At 37.7% G+C, this 20,626-nt stretch overlaps 1 protein-coding gene across 2 annotated transcripts in view; it reads left to right on the top strand.

Moving 5' to 3' along the window:
• pappab (pregnancy-associated plasma protein A, pappalysin 1b) overlaps window positions 1-20,626 on the top strand; it is a 66,957-nt gene that overhangs the window by 26,707 nt on the left and 19,624 nt on the right. For both annotated transcript variants that reach the window (XR_014531238.1, XM_083527642.1), the window contains exons 8-14: window positions 3,614-3,742; window positions 4,722-4,813; window positions 8,634-8,830; window positions 13,151-13,261; window positions 14,507-14,642; window positions 14,797-15,010; window positions 15,182-15,350. Coding sequence is in view for 1 of the 2 variants with exons in the window: in XM_083527642.1 (XP_083383768.1) it covers window positions 3,614-3,742; window positions 4,722-4,813; window positions 8,634-8,830; window positions 13,151-13,261; window positions 14,507-14,642; window positions 14,797-15,010; window positions 15,182-15,350 (1,048 nt within the window). In the remaining variant the exon portion in view is untranslated. The remainder of the gene's footprint in view (window positions 1-3,613; window positions 3,743-4,721; window positions 4,814-8,633; window positions 8,831-13,150; window positions 13,262-14,506; window positions 14,643-14,796; window positions 15,011-15,181; window positions 15,351-20,626) is intronic.

Here is a 20,626-nt window from a genome sequence, read left to right on the forward strand (position 1 = left end):
TTGGCTATATTTTGGAGAAAATGGAAGATGGGATGGAAGGCAAGAAAATGAGTGCCATTTTATAGTCTCAAGAATTCAAGGGCAAGTTCAGCCTCATCAGAGAGTTATAAAGCAATCAATCACATTTCACCATGCTGCGCTTTTTCCATGATATGTCTTTACAGCACAGTAAAAGTTTTTTTTTTAATATTCCAGTGATGTTAGGAAGCTCTGTTCAGACATGAATCAGAATCCCTGGAGTACAGTGGGTTAAGGGCCTTGGTCAATGGCTTCAAGAGTGGCAGCTTGGTGAAGCCCAACCCTCCAATCAAAAACCCAGAGCTTTAAACACCAAGCTACCACCCCCCCTTATTGCAGTGTATGAATCTGTGCAAAATATGCAGAGGAAGTCGGTAGTCTATGTTGATTCCGAATTATGCATGTGTGTTGTGTGTAAAAAGCATAATGATTGTAGACACCTCTCATGGTAAGAGGGTATTCTGTGTCTACAGTGATGGAGGGTGAAACAGTGGATGGGTGTCATTCACAAGCATGATGGGCTGTGGGCAAAATATTTCATGATTGCAAATGCTCATGTCACATATATATATAGCCATGGATGGGAAGTATTTTGTATACATGTATTTCAAATACGTATTTCAAATATGGAATACGATTTTGTAATTTGTATTTAATAGAGTTGAGGAAAATGACTTCATATTTTGTATCAAAATACTTTTTTTGTTTTAAAATACTGTAAAATTCTTTGTAAGAAGTCACATAATCGACATCATAAAAATGCATCTCGGACTGGTGCCTACTCAGTACTTTGCCAGACTTCTTGAGATCAGAACAGAACATTGATCCATATGGAAGAAGGTGGTCAAGGTAAGAAACATGCAGGCTCTCAAATAGGTGTCCAATGATTAATAAATAAATATTCAATTGCCAAATATTGTACCCTAATTAAAGTAGCTGTTTAGTAGGATAAAGATGTTGCATTCCATTGCATAAATGACTACCTGACACCTAATGTATTATTATATTTATGATTAACAATCAAATGATTAATTAGTTAGAAACTAGTTTCTATGAATACGTGTGCCATAAGTTGTCTTCTAATGAATGACTTGTTTGTCATTAAGTCAATGTTGCGGATGCAAAGTAGGTCCTTCTTTACCAAACACCAAGTAACTAAATTAGGATACAATTATGAGTCATTCGCAAACATTAAACTGTTGGTTACTTTCAAACTAATCTTCATCTGGGAGATCACAGGGATTATGTATGTGAATATTTGATTGTTTGACTGTTAACTGGTTGTCAGATTTATCGTATGACTCGGCCAGAGAAAAGTTGTTGCTATCAAACATTGGTTATGTATTCAACTGAGTTGGTGTTATGGTAAAGCAACAGATCAAATAGGCGAATTGATGGAAGGTTTGTAACGAAATTTCATGCTCCCTTATATTTTTTTTTTTTTTAGCATTTTTGAAATACAAAATACAGTAGTTTATTTTGATACATGGAGTGGCTGCTGTATTTTGTAAATATTTTTTATACACTTCAAGTTAAGGTATTTGGTATTTTATTTAAAAATACATGGTAATGTATCTTTGCCCAACCCTGTCTATTGCATCCTTTTTAGTTGAGCTTTTTGCAAAAGTTGGGGTAAAAAGGTGAGTCAGATTTGAATTTGAGTGAACTTGCAAGACAAATCCAAGTGGTGAAATTAACAAAGCAATACTGTTTTATCCATAGGGAAACCATAGCTTTACTGCTTCAAATGTTATCAATGATCATCTGTAGCAGCTTCTGGGGTAAATTATCCTGCTACTTGAGAATCTTATAAATTCACAAAATCTCCTGAAGAACTTTTTTGACCGAAAGATGTAAAACAGCTTTAAATCATCAGTGATTCACTACCATACTGTGTATGCTCTTTTTTTGTTTTTTGGCTGCTCCCATTAGGGGTCGCCACAGCGGATCATTCGTCTCCATACCACCCTGTCCTCTACATCTGCCTCTTTCACACCAACTACCTGCATGTCTTCCCTCACCACATCCATGAACCTCCTCCTTGGCCTTCCTCTTTTCCTCCTTCCTGGTGGCTCCATCCTCAGCATTCTCCTACCAATATAACAATATGTCCCTCCTCTGAACATGTCCAAATTATCTCAATCTCGCCTCCCTCACCTTGTCACCAGAACATCCTACATGGGCTGTCCCTTTAATAAACTCATTTATAACCACTACCATACTGTGTATAAATGTATCTTAAGACTAAGGTAAAGACTAAAGACTAAAGTCAAGGACTACAATGACCAGACACTTAGGACAAAAAATTATGTTGCATGGTCCACTTCACATTCTGAGGCTTGAAAAACAGTGTTATAATCTTAAAAGCAAAAAAAATAGAAAGCAGCTCCGGCGAATCACTATGTGCAAGATTTGCCAAATATGGTGGCATGATCTGCCTTTTATTTGCTCTATGTTGGAATGTTCGTATAGGACATTTTTTTTCGTATAAGACATTTTTTCAACTGCATACATTTTAACAAGATTTTAAACACATTACCCCCTGAAATAAGATATCAATGACCAAATGCTTTTTAATCATTATGGCTATTAAGAATGCCAATAGAGCACATTTAGCTTTGCTTTTGCCTGACCACAACAAACATGTCTTATAAAAACATAATCTGACCACAGGATCTTCTAACTCCTGCCTCTGGGATTGGATAAGATTTCGACATAAGCACTTCCTTTGGTCCCCTTTGCTTTTCTCATGTAAGTGATGCTTACTGAACTGCGCTTTAATGTTTAGGAAGACTGGAGTATTTCAGCTGGGTTACTACTTCAAACTGTAGCATCTAGCAGTGAACCTACCTAAAACAGCTGCCTCAGCTTTCCACACAATTGATGAGATGAATTAAAGTTTGTGTTCTTGGAGTAGTTAACCTACACACCTGCATGCAGCTTCTCTGCTGTTTTGTTATGCGAGTGCGATGGGTCAAATGTCATGGGCTTCTGCTGATCCCATTGTAGTCACCCTGATTATGACAGGGCCTTTACCTTGCAGAAATACAGCTGAGTCTGTTTCTTTGTGGACGTGAGGGTTTGTATTACGGGCCAGTGTTGGATTTTCACCGTTCCAATGATATAGTATACTTTGTTCTAATGTAATCATATTTTCAATGCTTGACTTTTCGTAGATTTTTGTGTTTGCTCTCTTTTCATTTCCTTGTGCTTTTTATCTCCTGCTTTTAGAGGTGACTCAAATCAGCATTTTGTTTTACACATTTGAAGGGCAATAATGTAAGACTTTTCACTTTTGAACATACTATCTATTTTCTGAAATTGCCGTATGGGGTTTGCCCTGAAATATATGGGTGTGTACACTTTTAATAACACACACATTGATGGAAATATATCTGCTACGGTCTCACATGTCCTTGGCCTCCGCTATCTTCTCTACTTAATCAACTTTTCTTATCTCTCCACTGGATCATTAGCAACTGTCTGATGATCTGATGCTAACAATGATATGTAGCTTGAACTGATTAAACAGGAATAAATAATAAGGACCCCAAAAAGCTGGATATTCTCTAACACTGTAAATATATCTCTGTAGGGACATACAGTCTGGTGAGACGTATACATACCAGGTGCTGACTGTTTCCAAGAATGCGGAAAGTGAGCCATCTCCTGCTCTTGTACATAAGCTGGGTTCACCGTACTGTGGAGATGGACTCATTCAACAGTAAGTCACTTTAAGCTCACAAGCACTTCAAGAAAAGTAAGGACCATTTGTAGGTTTGGATTCTTTCCAAATTCTTGCATTAATTGAAATGAATTAAAATGTGCATATTGTCTAGCAGGGTTAGAAAATTAACTTATTTATTAAAATTATTCGTTCTTATTTTACATTCTGCTGCAGTAGTTACGACAGTTATGGTAAGGGTAGGATAATGCACGATCATGATAGCATGGACAGTGACAAAGCTTTGAAAATCTTTTTGCTGTCTAAGCAGAAATAGGCATAATCATAGCAACAGTGGTCAGATAGACAGAAGCTATTATCCAGTTTAAGTTTTAAACACTACTATTTAATGACAGTCATTATTGTACACTGAACATTACACTGAACAGTGATTAAACTATAATAAATGGACATTTGGTGCCACCCAGATGTGGATGCGTTTCCTTTTGATTCCGTTCCTCTCAAGGTTTCTTCCTCATCCCATTTCAGAAAGTTTACACTGGCTTGTTCATTAGGCATGACCTTATAAGACACAAACCTATAGGCAGTAAACTTATATATTCCAACATCAAAACCTCTTTGTGTCTGTAAAGCTGCTTTGAAATAATGTCTATATGGTTAAAAGCGCTATACAACAAAAGCTGAATAGAATTGAATTAAATATTTGCAAAGATGTACTTATTAAAGACATAATTGGGGGATATCGTAAATGCTTAAGCCTAGGAAATACTGCAGCTCTCAGAAAGTGAGATAAGTGGTGTTTAGGCAAATATTATTAAGAATATAGAAATGTCTGTTGAGATTATACAACATTTACTGTGGAACTACAAATATATTGATTTAATCTTTAAGCAGATAAAATTAAATGATTTTATTGACTTTGTGTGTGTGTGTGTGTGTGTGTGTGTGTGTGTGTGTGTGTGTGTGTGTGTGTGTGTGTATGTGTGTGTGTGTGTGTGTGTGTGTGTGTGTGTTTCAGTTTTCTAGGGGAGCAGTGTGATGACATGAACTTTGCCAATGGAGATGGCTGTTCCAATCAGTGCAAAAAGGAACCTTTTTTCAACTGTGTTGGTATGTATGCCCAAAAGTGTATGCTTATCAGGAAAGCAAGACATAATATTTGATTTAAAGTAGCATTTTATAGATGGTGCATCAACAAACAGCTGGTATCAATATTTTGTGTGAACAAGGGCCGCATTTAATGCGATTTAATTTTAAAGTCCACACAAGGTAGATAATGTGATCCTGCCTGGTTAGATTTAAAGACTAATGTTTTGCAGTTTTGGTAATACATTTATCAATGAATATTCTATCTGTTTTTATGGTTTCTATATGAATTTATCTTTTAGTTTGTTCCATGAATGCACCAACAAGTCAGCTTGCTCTTTCTAATGCATGGTTAATCAGACTGGGCTACCTGATTGTCATGCTAATACGGCAGCTTCTTTGCAGCATGTAGGTAATTAAGCCTTCTAACTGAGATGATGTGAACTCTCAAAGACCCACAAACACTTCTCCGACCAAAGGAAAACTATTTCCATACAAAAACCTCAGATAATCCCACACCATTGTGCATTATGCAATGGAATTAATAGAAATGCTAGAAAAGACTATTGTGTTGCTTTTCCTGTTTGAAGTGTCGCATTTTCCTGACAAAACTTGTGAATGAAAGTGAGTCATAGCAGAGTGTAGAGAAGGAAAAGTGTCACAAGAATCCTGCAAGCCTTTGAAGTGTTCCTCTGAATGTATATTGATCTGAAGGGATGACCTGAGACATTTGTCAAAGTGTGCCCTCTGGAGTTGCTCTGATGTTCAGTACAGCTTAATTAGCAACTCTCCTCTGAGAAGAAACCATTAAGCCACTTGTTTTGAAGGAGTTCGTTGAGTTCATGCTTTACAGATCCACTTTTTTCTATAGAAAATCCGGTGTCAGCATTTTGTTGGCGTTCGTTTCCCCTATACTAGTTACCAAAGTGTTGGACTTTGTTTTTCTTGCATAACATCTCTATAAGGCTATAGCAAAGTGGAGCCACTGAAAATTTGACTTTTAACAGTCTCAGTGAACCCTGTTATTTCCAGTGGTGGATGAAGTACACAAACCATGTAGTTGAGTTAAAGTAGAGATACACTAGGTAAAATATTACTCCAGTAAACGAAGAAAAATGTTCCCTTTAAACTTTTTCTTGAGTAAAAGTACAAAAGTATTTGCCTGTATTATGTATTATGGCTATATTGTTCCCTGGTGGTCTAGTGGTTAGGATGCAGCGCTCTCACCGCTTCGGCCTGGGTTCGATCCCCTTGTCAGGGAACCACCCCAACCATTAGGGTTGCATAAACCTTAGTGGCAGTCCCAAGCCCGGATAAATGGGGAGGGTTGCGTTAGGAAGGGCATCCAGCGTAAAAACATGTGCCAAATTAAACATGCGGATGGTCCGCTGTGGCGACCCCTAACGGGAGAAGCTGAAAGAAAGTTTATGTAACATGGCTATAATCTCCTATTATCATTTATGTCACAAAACTCTTGCTTAATCAACTCATTTTATGTGAAAAGACTTTGAAGTTACTCTTAGCACACCGATCTATTGATAGAATAATATTAATTAATCAAACACTGACTGATATCTATTCAAATTTTCATGAGCACAAAACCTTCTTTTCAACTACTTCACTACTTCTTGCTGCATTTATATTCGCTCATAAATAAAAAGGAACGGAATGGAAATACTTTAGTTAAGTACAGATATGAGAAAAAGCTACATAAATACTTTAAAGAAATACATTTGCTTTGTTTATTTACACTGTAAGCACAATCTTGTACAAGCGTCTACTCTAAATTTAATTTTAAGGAAAAAATTTGTGATATGCAAAGGCTTTGTATCATCATCATGTCTATTTTTTATTTGTCTCACATCTAAGCAACAAAATCCTCACAAACATTTCTGAGTATAATGTTTTCTTCTTTTAATTTTTTTTATGTGGAACCTGAAAAGTTCAGTAAGTGGGAATATACTATTAATAAGACAAGCTTATTTAAAGCATTGCCAGGAAGGTGCTTCTTAAACCCCTTGTCCTGAACACTTTGTGACTTCCTCTGGGTGTTAACAATTGTCTCTGTCAGTGGCCCATCCCACTCTTGTACATAGCGTGCTAGGAGTGGGTTACTCCCGTTGATAGGTGGATATCCGCTAGAAATTTTCTGGCTGGCCACATGTTTCGTCAGCACCCTATGGCTCTTGACTAGCAGGCATGAAAGAGAAGAGTAGGTTTACAGAACTTCACTGGGACTCCAGTTGACTTGCTATTATTTGCATGTCTGTACATCATAATCTTAAAACTCACTGGCATGTACTGGCACTTGACATTCCAAAATTCCAGGGATGGGCTTATTTAAAGACCAAATTTTGACCTGCTTGTAGATGGGTTATATGGTTGTCGCCAGCCATAGGTGCTTCAACCAAAATCTCAGCATGACTGTGAATGGCTGCAATTGATACTGATTTTAAAAAACAGTTTTCTAAACGAAAAGTAAGAGATTTTTAGACACAATATTAGCAAATATTCTGATTATTGTTATTCTTTTATATTTTAAACTAAAACTTTTAACATTATTTGAAGTGTCACTAACACTACTGTTGTGACCATTTCAAATTAGGTAGATTCTATGGAAATATTTGTTGTCAAAAAAACAAAAAAAAAGTGATACACACAGTGAAGCATTCCAGTGCATTAAAGGAACTCTTAAAATGCCACCAATCAAATTATTGGGCTGTCTGCAGATAAAACTTACATACACATATACACATATACATACATACATACACATATACATACATACATACATATATATATATATATATATATATACACATACATATATATACATACATACATACATATATATATATATATATTACACAACTTATATGTGTAAGTTTTATCTGCAGATGTATAGAAGCTGAAAGAAGCCAGAAAGTATTTCTCTCGTTTCCAGATTTTCTGAACGTTATTGTAACAGTCCAGACAAGGTTAAACAAGAACAAAATCATTTTCTCAATCCAGACATGTCGGAGGAATTCAAAACAAGAAACAGACAAAACACAACTAGGTAACTAGCAAAACAAACAACTGCAAAAAAAGCACACAAAAACACAAATCAGAAGACCACAGATTACAAATTGCAAAAACATATGCAAGGCTTTGATGAAACACAGGGAAACCAAGTCACTCAAGTAAAGAGGTGGAAACAGGGAACAGGTGAAGCCAATTACAAAGGCTGCAAGTAGATAAATAGAAACAGAAACAATGGCCTACTATGTATTATAGAAAGCCAAAAGGGTAATACAGGATTGCATAAAGAGTGGAACGCCAATGGTTCATAGCTCCAATGGATGTTATAAGCTGTAAAAGATACAGTGTAATCATCCGGTATATTTAAATTGAACAAGTTGATGATAGGCATGTTTGCTGAATTTGCAAGCCTTTGCAAAGAGGAAGAGCTGAATCAGTATGGCTGAGTGTTAATCATCTAAAGCAAATTTTTTAAAAACATAAAAGAAAGAGATTTGTAAAATGGTGAAAAGTAATTACAATGCCAATTTATTATTGGCCCACTTAAAATATCAATAGCTTTAGCAACTTGGCTGTGTTCCATTAGGAAGCCTATGCCGAGATCCCTTAAATAGGGAGTGGCAATAATATGAATTTGAAGGGTCGTTCCCGAATGAAGTGTTTAATGTCTTGAAGGAATCAATACAGTAGAACAGACTTACTTGAGCAAGCACTTTCTAAATACTGACTTTTTTTCATTGTTGCCAATGAGTCACTAAGGTGTTGACACATTTTAATACATTTGCATGGTTTTCCATGTATGTGTGTGTTTTTTCTCGTGTAGATGAGCCAAGTCTTTGCTACTTTTATGATGGCGATGGCCTTTGTGAGGACTTTGAGCGGGAAACAAGCGTGAGAGATTGTGGGCTCTACACACCCAGTGGTTTCCTGGACCAGTGGGCCACAGGGGTGGAGGTTTCCAATGAGCACAGAATACATTGCCCTGCAGAGGTGGCTGCTGGGTACCCTGCTGTGACAAAGGTGACAAAATCTCTCTCTCTCTCTCTCTCTCTCTCTCTCTCTCTCTCTCTCTCTCTCTCTCACACACACACACACACACACACACACACACACACACACACACATTTCTCACTTCACTCATAACTCATATTTCTAACACTGTCAAGGTTATTACAGAAATCAAAGCTGGTTGTGGACCAAAGTGGCTCGTACAGCATTGAGAGTGATTGAAGCTGCTTCAAATGGCTTCCTGTAAATCAAAAAAATGTGTGAGGTCTCACGCTGTTCCCTGAATGTATCCACTCAAGACTTTTAATAATCTTTTTTTTTCGCAGATGCTCAACATCTGGATAATTTCACTTAGAAACTGTAGACTTTCCACATATTTAGTACTGTTTGACATACAGATGTGATGTTGTGAAAAGTTTATTGCTATTAAAAAGTAATTATCCGATATGATGTCACATTTTATTGTCTCAGGGAGTTTACCTTTGTTCATTACAAGTCTCAATCTTCATCAAGATGTTTTTAAGGCTGCTTTGTAGCAATGTCTATTGTTAAATGTGAATTTGTTCCTTTTAAACCCACTATTTTAAAAAAAAACTATGGCTGCCGTTACACAAAGGGACTGTAAAACATTGGCACTCTCTGAAAGATGCCTGAAATGAGCCCGATTACTTCTTGGATGTTGTAATATGAAATATTTATCATTTTACACATTTCTTGGACCTAGTCAATTTTATGTTGTTTGTAGAACAAACAACGACCCCTCTGCTCAGAAAAAAAATACTCTCCTGAATTAATCATGTAATATAACTATTCCCACCATGCTGTGCAGGATTTATAGTGCTAGGCCAAATGCAATGATTTAAACTTCATTGTAATTCATAAATACACTTTCAGAAATTGCATGTGTCTTGCTCATACAGTATGGCTTGTGCTCACTTTTTGGCTACTTTGTAAATATATAAATTGTAATTCATTGTAGACCTGTATTTCATTAGACCTGAATTGCTGATAATAGGGGCAAATTATGGTTTTCAGTGGTTCTGTTTAATAGTCTCTACTTTCAGAAGAGTGCCATACTACTCTTGTATGTTAAATTTGTGAAGCACTGTAGAAAAGCATGCTACAGTACTATAGAGTGCTAATGTATATGTACAGCCACCTGAATCTGGAAACAATAGAGCAATTTAACAATAAGGGATATTGCTTGCTATTTTTTTATTGATTGTAGACAGTGGCATTATAATGTTCAAGTATTATAAGTTGTATTCACTGTCAGTGAGAATCAATGTGATGGTCTATAAAATTCTGAAATGTATATATACATATTTATATATATGTATATATGTATATATGTATATATATATATAGGAGGGGGAGTGGTGGCTCCAGCGGTTAAGGCACTGGGTTGCCAATCGGAAGGTCTGGGGTTCAAGCCCCGGTATCGCCAAGCTGCCACTCTTGGGCCCTTGAGCAAGGCCCTTAACCCTCTATGCTCTGGGAGTCCCTTACGAGGGAAATATCAAGGTCCGTGACATCGGAGTGAAGTGGGGCCGCCTTCCCTAGGGTTCACCACCTGCAGTAGGGACCGTAAGGGACGGTGCTGTGAGGATTGGGCAGCAGTCGAGGGCGGGGGCCTGCTTAGACTGCTGCCCTCCGCGACCCGAATTACGGATAAGCGGGAGAAAATTAATGAATATATATATGTATATATATATATATATATATATATATATATATATATGTATATGTATATATATGTATGTGTGTGAATGGCTTGGGATATGAACTGGGATAAGACAATGTATAGATAATCTAACCCAAACCATTTGGAGCATCTACTATAAACTGTTTGAAATTAGTCTGTTTAGTCTGGGTAATGACACTCAACTGACATGCTAACAGTCTATACTGTAGGTTTGTTGACTCCATACAATAGCCTATTAAAATGTCTGTTAAGCTTCCTATACATTGAGGTACTCAAACAAAGGACAGCTGTCTGCACATAGACCTGACAAAATTCCTCTGCTCAATCACATGCATCTATGTAAAATTATCCACCTGAGAAAGAAAACAGGTTCCATGAACTTTCATAGATTTTGACTGGGTTGATTAAAAAAAGGTGATGAACAAAAAGAATGTTTAAAAATGAACAAATAAAATAAGTATGTGTTCCTCTACTTTTAGTTTAAAACAGATGTCTCATCTGTTCATAATCCTTGACACTAGTCAAACGTGTTAATTTGTAGCACCAGTGCAAAAAAATGCACATGCAAAAATTCTTCAAATCAAAAGTTTCAAACCTAATCAGTAATAATTAAGTAAAGTTAAGGGCTTGTCTAAACAATTGTAGGTACACCTTTGCTAATCTAAGCCGAGTATACACATTTTAATTGAAAGACAGTGTGTATATGATGTTTTACCTGTTTTATGAAGCTCTATATTTTCCTCAAGACTTCTGATGCTGGGTGTGATTTGGAACCCAACTTTTTTCCCAGAGACAGTTGTATGTTAGCAAATGTATTGATGTGAACTGCATGAAATGATTTACAAGTTAATAAGTGCAGGATTTATGCACATTGCTGGAAACGACAGATGTTTGTGTGTGTGTGTGTGTGTGTGTGTGTGTGTGTGTGTGTGTGTGTGTGTGTGTGTGTGTGTGTGTGTGTGTGTGTGTGTGCAGGTAAAAAAACACAGGCACAGTGTAAAGGCCAAACAGTCATTGTAATGCTGATAGGGCAGAAACTCTCCACCATAAACTACTCCAAAAATACTGAGGACATCCATTGTGCAGAGACAGCAGACAGCCCGACCGTTCCCACTGCTCCTGTTACGCTCACACACACCCATATACACACACACACACTCACTCACACACACACACACACACACACACACACACACACACACAAACACACACGCACACACAAACACGCGCACTATACATAATTAGTGCCATTTACAATCTCAAGAACCATGCAGCTCACCAGTGTCACCTAGCGTATCACTGCTGTCACCCCACACTTGGGTTCAGTGGGTTCAAATCTCCCGGGTTTCTGTAAGCTTCTGTTGTATTTGACATGCTGCTTGCAAATGTCAGATGAATTGAATAAGTCAGATTGAGTTATTCTTTTTAAGGCATCAGATTAATCTTTATTGAATCAAACGAGTATGTTTTATGCAACTTCGAAATATTTGGCTTTCAAAGAGACCACAAGTGTTTTAGGGACTTTCAGTTACATTATCCCCACAATGCAGGGTCACATTTGAGCAATTCCGTTTTTGAGATCATATTCCTCTGACTGGATGTCTAGAGCTTTTCGCTTATTCCGAGGCATCTGAAACATACAATCCCATATAGAGAGAGAATGAAGAGGTTAGTACTGTAACTGGGGTGTCTCTACTTAATTATAGGTCTCACATGATCTAAATTCTATCTTAATTATTTACACTGATCAGGCATAACATTTTGATCACCTGCCTAATATTGTGTTGGTCCCTCTTTCACTTTCAAAACAGTCCTGACCTGTTTTAGAGAATTAACAGTAATAACTTCTTTAGCAATTTGAGCTACAGAAGCTCATCTGTTGGATCGAACCACATGGGCCAGCCCTCACTCCCAACGTGCATCAATGAGCCTTGGCTGCCCATGGCCCTGTTGCCAATTTACCACTGTTCCTTCCTTGGACCACTTTTGATAGATACTGACCACTGTAGACCAAGAAGCTGCAGTTTTGGAGATGCTCTGACCCAATTATCTAGCTATCACAATTTGGCCTAGTCAAACTCACTCAAATCCTTATGCTTGCCCATTTTTCCTGATTTTAACACGTTAAATTTACTTGCTGCCTAATATATCCCACCCACTAACAGGTGCCATGATGAAGAGATAATTAGTGTTATTCACTTCACCAGCCATAATGTTATAAAGTCATAATGTTACGCCTGATTGGTGTATCTTTTACTGCAGTGTTCTTCTTTAGGCAGTAACCTCAACAATGATGGAACTATAAAGAACATTCGTTGTCACCCAGATGAGGATTGTTCCCTTTTGATTCTGGTTTCCCTCTAGGTTTCTTCCTCATACCATCTCAGGAAACTATTTCTTGCCACATTTCCCCCTGGTTCGCTCTTTATGGATAAACGTTCTGTATAGAGACTAATTTTAGCTCAAATTCACATTTGTAATCGATTTATCTCTGTAATGCTGCTTTGGGACAGGGTCCAAATGATTTAAATTGAATTGAATTGAATGATCAAACCAGTAAAGCTATATTTAACACGTCTGATGTGTTAAATATAATCGTAATTGTGTGCGTGTGTGTGTCCTTTCAGAGCTGTCTCTCGAAGGTGTTTGACTTGTCTGATGGTGGGGTATCTCAGTATGCCTGGTTTCCGTGCGAGGAATCACATCGCCACAGCTGGAATACCCAGTACAGATTAAAGGTAAGCTACCCTTAAGAGTGAAGTGACTACATGTAAATACAGGAAGGGCTGATATGACAAAAACCTCAGCAGTCATTTATTAAATTTTTTTATTTCAATTTGAATTAATGCTTAGTTTAAGTAATGAGTGAATATTGGCAAGACTTTGATACTCTACAGGACAAGATCATCAGTTTTTTTCACCAACTCACCAATTATTTAAAAAATAGAAGTGACAGTATTTAAATTCTCAACACATTTATAAGCTCCCTATTGTTTTATAAAGCAATGCTGAAAGATTTATAAAAGGCATTTCATTTATTAAGTGTTTTCATATTTATGTAAACATGAAAGAGCATTGAATTATCAGCTACTATAATTAGGGATCAACTGTTCTAGCAGATCAGCATGAAATTGCTTGTAATATTGTAACTAATTGTAATTGAATTTTTTTGTCATTTTGCTTGGGGTTTATTGTCTGTTATACCTTAATAGATGCTCTTACCTGTTGTTCACACTGTTCCTGTTCATTCAGCTGACATATGAGCTTAAATATAGAATTGCAGAATTTATACAAAGTATTCTGTTAGTCTTATGTATGAACTAAAAATTATAATGTAAATCATTACTTTTAATGAAAACAGACCTACTTTTGAATACAGGAAAATAAATTCTCAAAAGGTGGTGTTTGGATGCACCCAAGAAAATACTTACATCATAGAAGTTTAATGAATAAACTCTAAAGTACAGACAAACCAATATATTAAAGCATATGAAGGAAATGTAAATAAAAGTACAATGATTATTATTAATGATTCGTGATCCCACCCTGTATTTTATACAAATACTATAATAATTAGTTCTCTTTTTAATGAAAAAACTTCTATATTCTACCAATTTCATACATAATAAACCCCAATATTTGTTTTCTAAAGAGGTTTTTTTTCATTACCTAAAGTTGCATGCATTGTTTAAAGTTTTATCTTTTTGTAAAATATAAATATTAATGGATCGTCCATGTGTTGAAATATCATGAGTGAAAAAAGGATACAATATTGTACAAATAATGTTTATCAGTGTATATTCCAAAAATAGGGATTTATGTCACATTTTTGGCCCTGTTTGCTTAATATCTTTGTTTATTAAAAAAAGTGCTATAATCACTATAATAAGACAAATAATAATTATGAAATAATTTTTGACTGAAAAAGAGAATTCCTTTTTTTTTTTTGTATAAATGACTAACAGTTTATTTTACATCTTCAGGCGTATTATTCTCACCCAATGGTTGCTGCTGCTGTCATTATACACCTGGCTGCAGATGGGACCATCTACAGTGATCAGTCCCAGACCAATGTCACAGTCCAGCTGGTGGACACCAAGGAGCAGCTCCACAATCTCGGTTTGTCTGACTTCATTCATCATGCATTTGAGCTCAGTCTTATAATCTGCATCACACACTGTGTTAAATGATCTCAAGTTTTCTGCTTCATTGTGTAGAGATGAACTGGTAGCCATGACAGCAAGTAGATTCATGTGATTCAAATCTTTTGTAGGTGAATGGCGGCTGAGTTGCAGGAACAACCCTCTAGTGATCCCTGTGATTCATGACCTAAGCATTGCTTTCTACAGAACCAAAGCTATTGTGGTGAGCTTTCGCTCATCCCTGGTGGCCATTTCTGGAATCGGGCTGCGTTCCTTTCAGTATTTTGACCCCATCACAATTAGTGGCTGCCAAAGCAATGAGATCTACAACCCCATGGGTCAAAGGTAAGTGTTTTAATGCAGCTACAAATGAAATCGTGTTCAGAACACACACAAACACACACACAAAAATCTTGCCTTTTTAGCTTATAGATCTACTACTACTTTTATGAATAATATAATTTATAATAATAATAATAGTAATAATAGTAATAATTCTATATTTCTCTTCCTCAGTTGTGTACACTACTCATGCGATGCCATCGACTGTCTCAAGCCTATGGTACACAACGCAGAAATGAAATGCAGCAGTCCGGGTTATTTCAACGGTGTCCGCTGTACCGTCACCTGCAACCGTGGATACACTCTCAAAATCCACAGAGATGACGAAATTATCAAAACGCAGGTGCTGCTCTTATTTTATGGTCTAGAATGTTCTATCACTAGAAGGCCCTACTGTTCAATTCCAAAATTCATTTCAATCATTTTCACAAACAGACACACACGCAAACCAACAGGAACATGCACGATATTACACCTAAACCGCAATAATCTCATGTCATGCACTATGCGCTAACGGAGTGAGTAGCAATAAAGTTTTATGGATGTCGTGGGTTGGATGGAGCAAGCAAACAGCGAGGAGAGCAGCACTGGCGTTCAGGCCAGTGGGCTCTGAACTGCTTCTGGCTTCTCCCCAGGTTTATGTCTTTGTTCCTAAACTACTTTGTTTGAGGAGTCTGAAACCATGGGAACGGTTCATGTGGCTCAAATAAAAGTAGGCTTCTCCATTCATGGAACAAGGAAGAGAGACGGAGAAAAAAAACACACATGGGTGAGCCAAAACTTAGTTAGAGACATTGTTAAGTTTGAGCAGCATTTCACAGCGTCTACAGCCCTGGCACGCTGTTCTTTCCTGTAATGCGTACTCTTTTTAATTATTGCAACAGTTTAAAGATGCATATAATCCCTTTAATACGTCCATGGTGTTCAGAACTAAAAACGGTCTTCTCAAACTATCGTTGGAGAGGAGACAAAGGTTGCGTGTTAATGTAATCAAAAATGTATGTAAAAAAAAAACCATATTGCACATATGTAATATTGCACGGTTTAAAATTATTGTTATTACACAGTTAAACACAATAACAGTGTATATTTTGTTGACTGGTTCAATGGGAGCAAATCTGATTGTAAAGTCTAATAGCAGCAGGGAGAAAGGCAGCAATTTTATATGTATGTATATATATATGTGTGTGTGTGTGTGTGTGTGTGTGTGTGTGTGTGTGTGTATATATATATATATATATATATATATATATATATATATATATATATATATATATAAATATATATATACCGTATTTTTCGGACTATAAGCCGTTACTTTTTTCCCACGTTTTGGCTTAAACAACGACGCGGCTAATTTATTATTTTTTCCTGTGTTTTTCCCAGTTTTACAAACTTCAAGCCAAAAAATGGAACCCCATAACATTAGACCAATAAAATTTCCGAACAGAAAAGAAAAAACGCACCTCACCTGTGTTTTGAGCTGCACGGCTTCGGAAGAAAAAACTTCCATCGGGTGATTTTTAAACACACGACAATGCCAAAATATAAACTCCCGAGAGAAATAGTTGTGAAAGGAAGGAGGAAGACAGTGAACAATGACTTTCTTGGTCGGCTACTGTTTAGATAAAAGCCGTTGTAACGCGTTGAGTCTGGGTGAAGGGAGAGTTTACTAACTCCAGTTGCAACAGCAATCATATAAGCACAGACAGGTTTCCAAAACTCGTGCTTTTTTATTTTTCTTGGCAACAGCGTTAAGGGTTAGTCAAAGAAACTTAGAAATGAGCATCAGAAAATAATAAGGACACAAAATACTCAAAATACCGCTATGATCCTAAAGGAAGCGCAACATGAAATTTACCGTGTGTAACGTGTCTTTCGTTAAAGCATGTGTAAAGTAGTGTAGACGGCTTATAGACAGGTGCAGCTTATTTATGTTAAAAATTAAAATATATACTGCCAAAACAGTCCTGACCTGTGGAGCATTAACAGCATTAACTTCTGTTCGAACACCAAATTGAGGACAAAAGGTTCACCTGCTGCCTAATTTATCCCACCCACTAACAGGTGCCATGATAAAGATATAATCAGTGTTATTCATATCAACTGTCAGTGGTGATAAAGTTATGCCTGATCGGTGTATGTGTGTTTATATGGGTTTGTGTTTGCTTGTGTAGAAATCAATACATACAGTATTTAGAAGTGCCTGTAAAATAAGAGGGGTTATCGTGATCTAGAAACCTTCGACCATAATCGCATTAACCATCATCAAGGCAACAGCAAAAGTTTTTAAAACTTTGTCTATTAAGAGAGACAAAATAATACACACAGGTCTGTTCCATTTTCAGCCAATAAGCTTCAGACAACTCAGGGGCATGCATGTTGGAATGTGAATGGGGTTGTGTTGCCAAGTTTGCTAATGTACATGCATTTTAAGCTTAAATACAGGACCAAAGATAAAAAAAATAGTTTGTTTTCTATAGAGCAGAGCTAGCATAATTATACATTTGCTGTATTTTCTACATGTGCTATGTCAGTAAACAAACAAAACAAAACAAAAAAATATAAGAAATACACACAAAAAGAAATACTATATACAATGAGTAACGGTGTAAGAATACACACGGTATGTTTTGCAAATTCAAGGGCAGTACTGTATGTAGGTGTTTTGGTTGATTGCTGCCAGAGACCGCTGTCCGCTGAGAGGCTTGGCTTCTGTGCAGCAGCTATTACGCATTAGGAAAGAGGAGAGAGGCAACAGACAGATTTTCTCGGCTTTTTGGGAGGCCTTGGTTTATATAACAGCACTATGATTTGGGGCCCAGAACCAGTGGGCTGCAGGGGCCCTTACAGGGGAGCTGTCTGGACTGGTTATGTAAGGTGAGAGCTTTTGCTTTAAGCCTACTGCCTCCGTTACAATAACAACACAATCTCTGCTTCCAACACCACATTTGTTACTCAGCCGCATCGCACCCAGTTATGACAAAAGCACGGAATCATAAATTCATTTTGTTGACTATGGAAAATTACATTCGTCTATGGGAAAGCATGGTCAAAACAAGAGAAACATCAAAACAGGGTTGTTTGCCGGAAATACAGCTAGAAGCAATGTGGCAAGTTCAAATCAGTTGCCCCGCTTTTGAACTTACCTGCAGAAACTCCTTAACCCTGCCAGGAAAAGGGGAGGGGGGAGAGAGAGAGAGAGAGAAAGAAAGTGAGAGAGAGAGATAGCCTGATGAATGGCGGTATAAGGGTGCCCATGGGCTTGCACTGAAAGGGAAAGTGCTGATCCCAGCACAGCAATTACTGCTTATCTGCTGTCTCCAGAGAGCACTAAAGTCTGCTTCTAAAAGCCCCAGTCAGTGAGAAATTAGTCATTTCACCATTAACGCTATAATGGTGCTCAAACTGTAAAAAAAAAACAAAAAACGTCGAATACATCGAGCAGCATACGTCGAAACAGCAGCAACCAAGCATCGTGAGCTCCACATAGTGTTGTCTGCGTGACGAGAAAGTAGCTTTGAAGCTTTAGATTTTTGTTCTGGTTGCACTGGTGGCGGCAGGGTGCCACATCACAACGAGGGCAGTGTCATTTGTGGCCTCTGTATCCTGGCGGCACACCACTTGTTTTTGCCAGGGTGTTATTGAAAGCAGAACATGTCCTGAAAATCACCATTAGACAAACAACAACATTTGGGCAGTCCAGAAATGCGAATGGAGAGTTCAAGGATTACTTTCCGTGTCTTGTTTTTCTTTTTTTTTCTCCAACTGTGTGTGTGTGTGTGTGTGTGTGTGTGTGTGTGTGTGTGTGTGTGTGTGTGTGTGTGTGTGTTTTCGTGGATTTGCTTTTGTATGTCGGCGGGGACCAAACGTCATCACAAAATCTGGCATTTTACCTTTGCGTAGCTAATACTTTAGTTGCTTTAATTAGGTTTATTAATATGGTGTCAGTGGAAGGTCCTCACAAGGATAGTAAGACATGTGTGTGTGTGACCAAAAGGAGAAAAAAATCTTAGGGTGGGGTGCTAAAGAAAGTCCAACAGGCAACAGGGGCATCTGTGTTGAATTAGGCACAGTAGTCAGTGGTAGTTAAATTCTCAGTGGAGGAGAAATCAGAAGCTGTAAATTTTTAAAAGAAGGAACCTCCTTGCACGCAGACACCCCTGCTCAACTCCACGTCGCTTCCCAAACTAGACATGTTGCCAGTTGCCATTCCTTGCTTTGTGAGGGAAGGAGGAGGAGGAGAGGGAGGAGGAAGAAGAGGAGGTGGCAGCCAGTGACAGCCTGTTGAGCAACGATGTCTAATTCTAGAACATTGTGTTTGTGTACTTGTGTGTGTGTGTCATTCAGCATGTCATTGTGTGCATTGTGCGTGTACACTTTGCGAAATTATGTTTGGTATTTAAACGGCCCCCTCATCACGTATATATGTGTGTGTTCGATGACGAGTGTTTTTATGTCGGACACCCTCTTTCCTCGGGCCAGGCTCCTGACACCCCCTACAGCTTGGATTGTTTGTTTAATGACTGTTGATACAGTGTGGGGTTTGGTTTCAAACAAGATAGAAAGTTATAACTGGGGTTTTGAAGGTTCTATGGAGGGGATCCTCTGACGCCTTGTTTATGTACTTCTTTCTCCTCGGGGTGGTTTTATTAGCTGAACAGTGATGCTTCCTCTATATAACTCGACACCTTTTCCAATCAGCCATAACATTAAAACCACCTGCTGAATATTGTGAAGGTTCCTTTAAGAGCCATCAAAACAGCTCTGACCCCAAGCATGGACTCCAGGAGACCTTTGATGATGTGCTGTGGTATCTGGCACAAAAATAAGTCCTGTAAGTTTGCGATGTAGGACATCCATTATTGAGTTTAGTTTTTCCAGCACATCCCACAGAACCTCAGTTGGATTGAGATCTGGAGAATGTGGAGGCCCAGCCAACACCTTAAACTCTGTGATCGTTCCTCAAACAATTCCTGAGAAATTACTGTAGGTGGCAGAGAGTATTATTCTGCACTTGGTCTGCAATATTTTTTTATAAAAACAGTAATGTATAATATTTATGCCATTTGACACATGCTCTTATTCAGAGTGGCCTAGAATTTTCTCATTCATACAACTGAGCAACTTAAGGCTAAGGGCTTTCCTCAAATACCCAGCTTGGCATCTTAGTAGTGGTGGGAGTTAAACTCATGACCTTCTGAACAGAATGCCAAAATCATAACCACTGAGCTACCACTTCCCTACATATCAATGGAACAACCATATGAAGGCCAGGACCCAAAGGATTCCAGCAGAACTTGTCCTTCTCCCTAATTGCATCCTGGTTCCATATCTTCCTTAGGAAAGCACAGACTTATCAGACCAGGCCTTTCGCTGGTTCAGTTCTAATACGTAAAGTAACTTACTTTAGTCCTTATCTTTGTGTTCTGTTATGCAGCTTTATGTTGTGTGATGTCGCTCTATGTTGTTTTATGTAGCACCAGGGCTCTGGAGAAACGTTGTTTCATTTCACTGTGTTTTGGGTCAGCTATATATGGTTGAAATTAGAATAAAAAGCTACTTGACGTGACTTGATGCTCACATGATTCTTGTCGGTGCATGTTCTGGTGGTCAGGA

The sequence above is a fragment of the Silurus aristotelis genome (genome assembly GCF_946808225.1).
Source record: "Silurus aristotelis genome assembly, chromosome: 23".
Taxonomy (NCBI): domain Eukaryota; kingdom Metazoa; phylum Chordata; class Actinopteri; order Siluriformes; family Siluridae; genus Silurus; species Silurus aristotelis.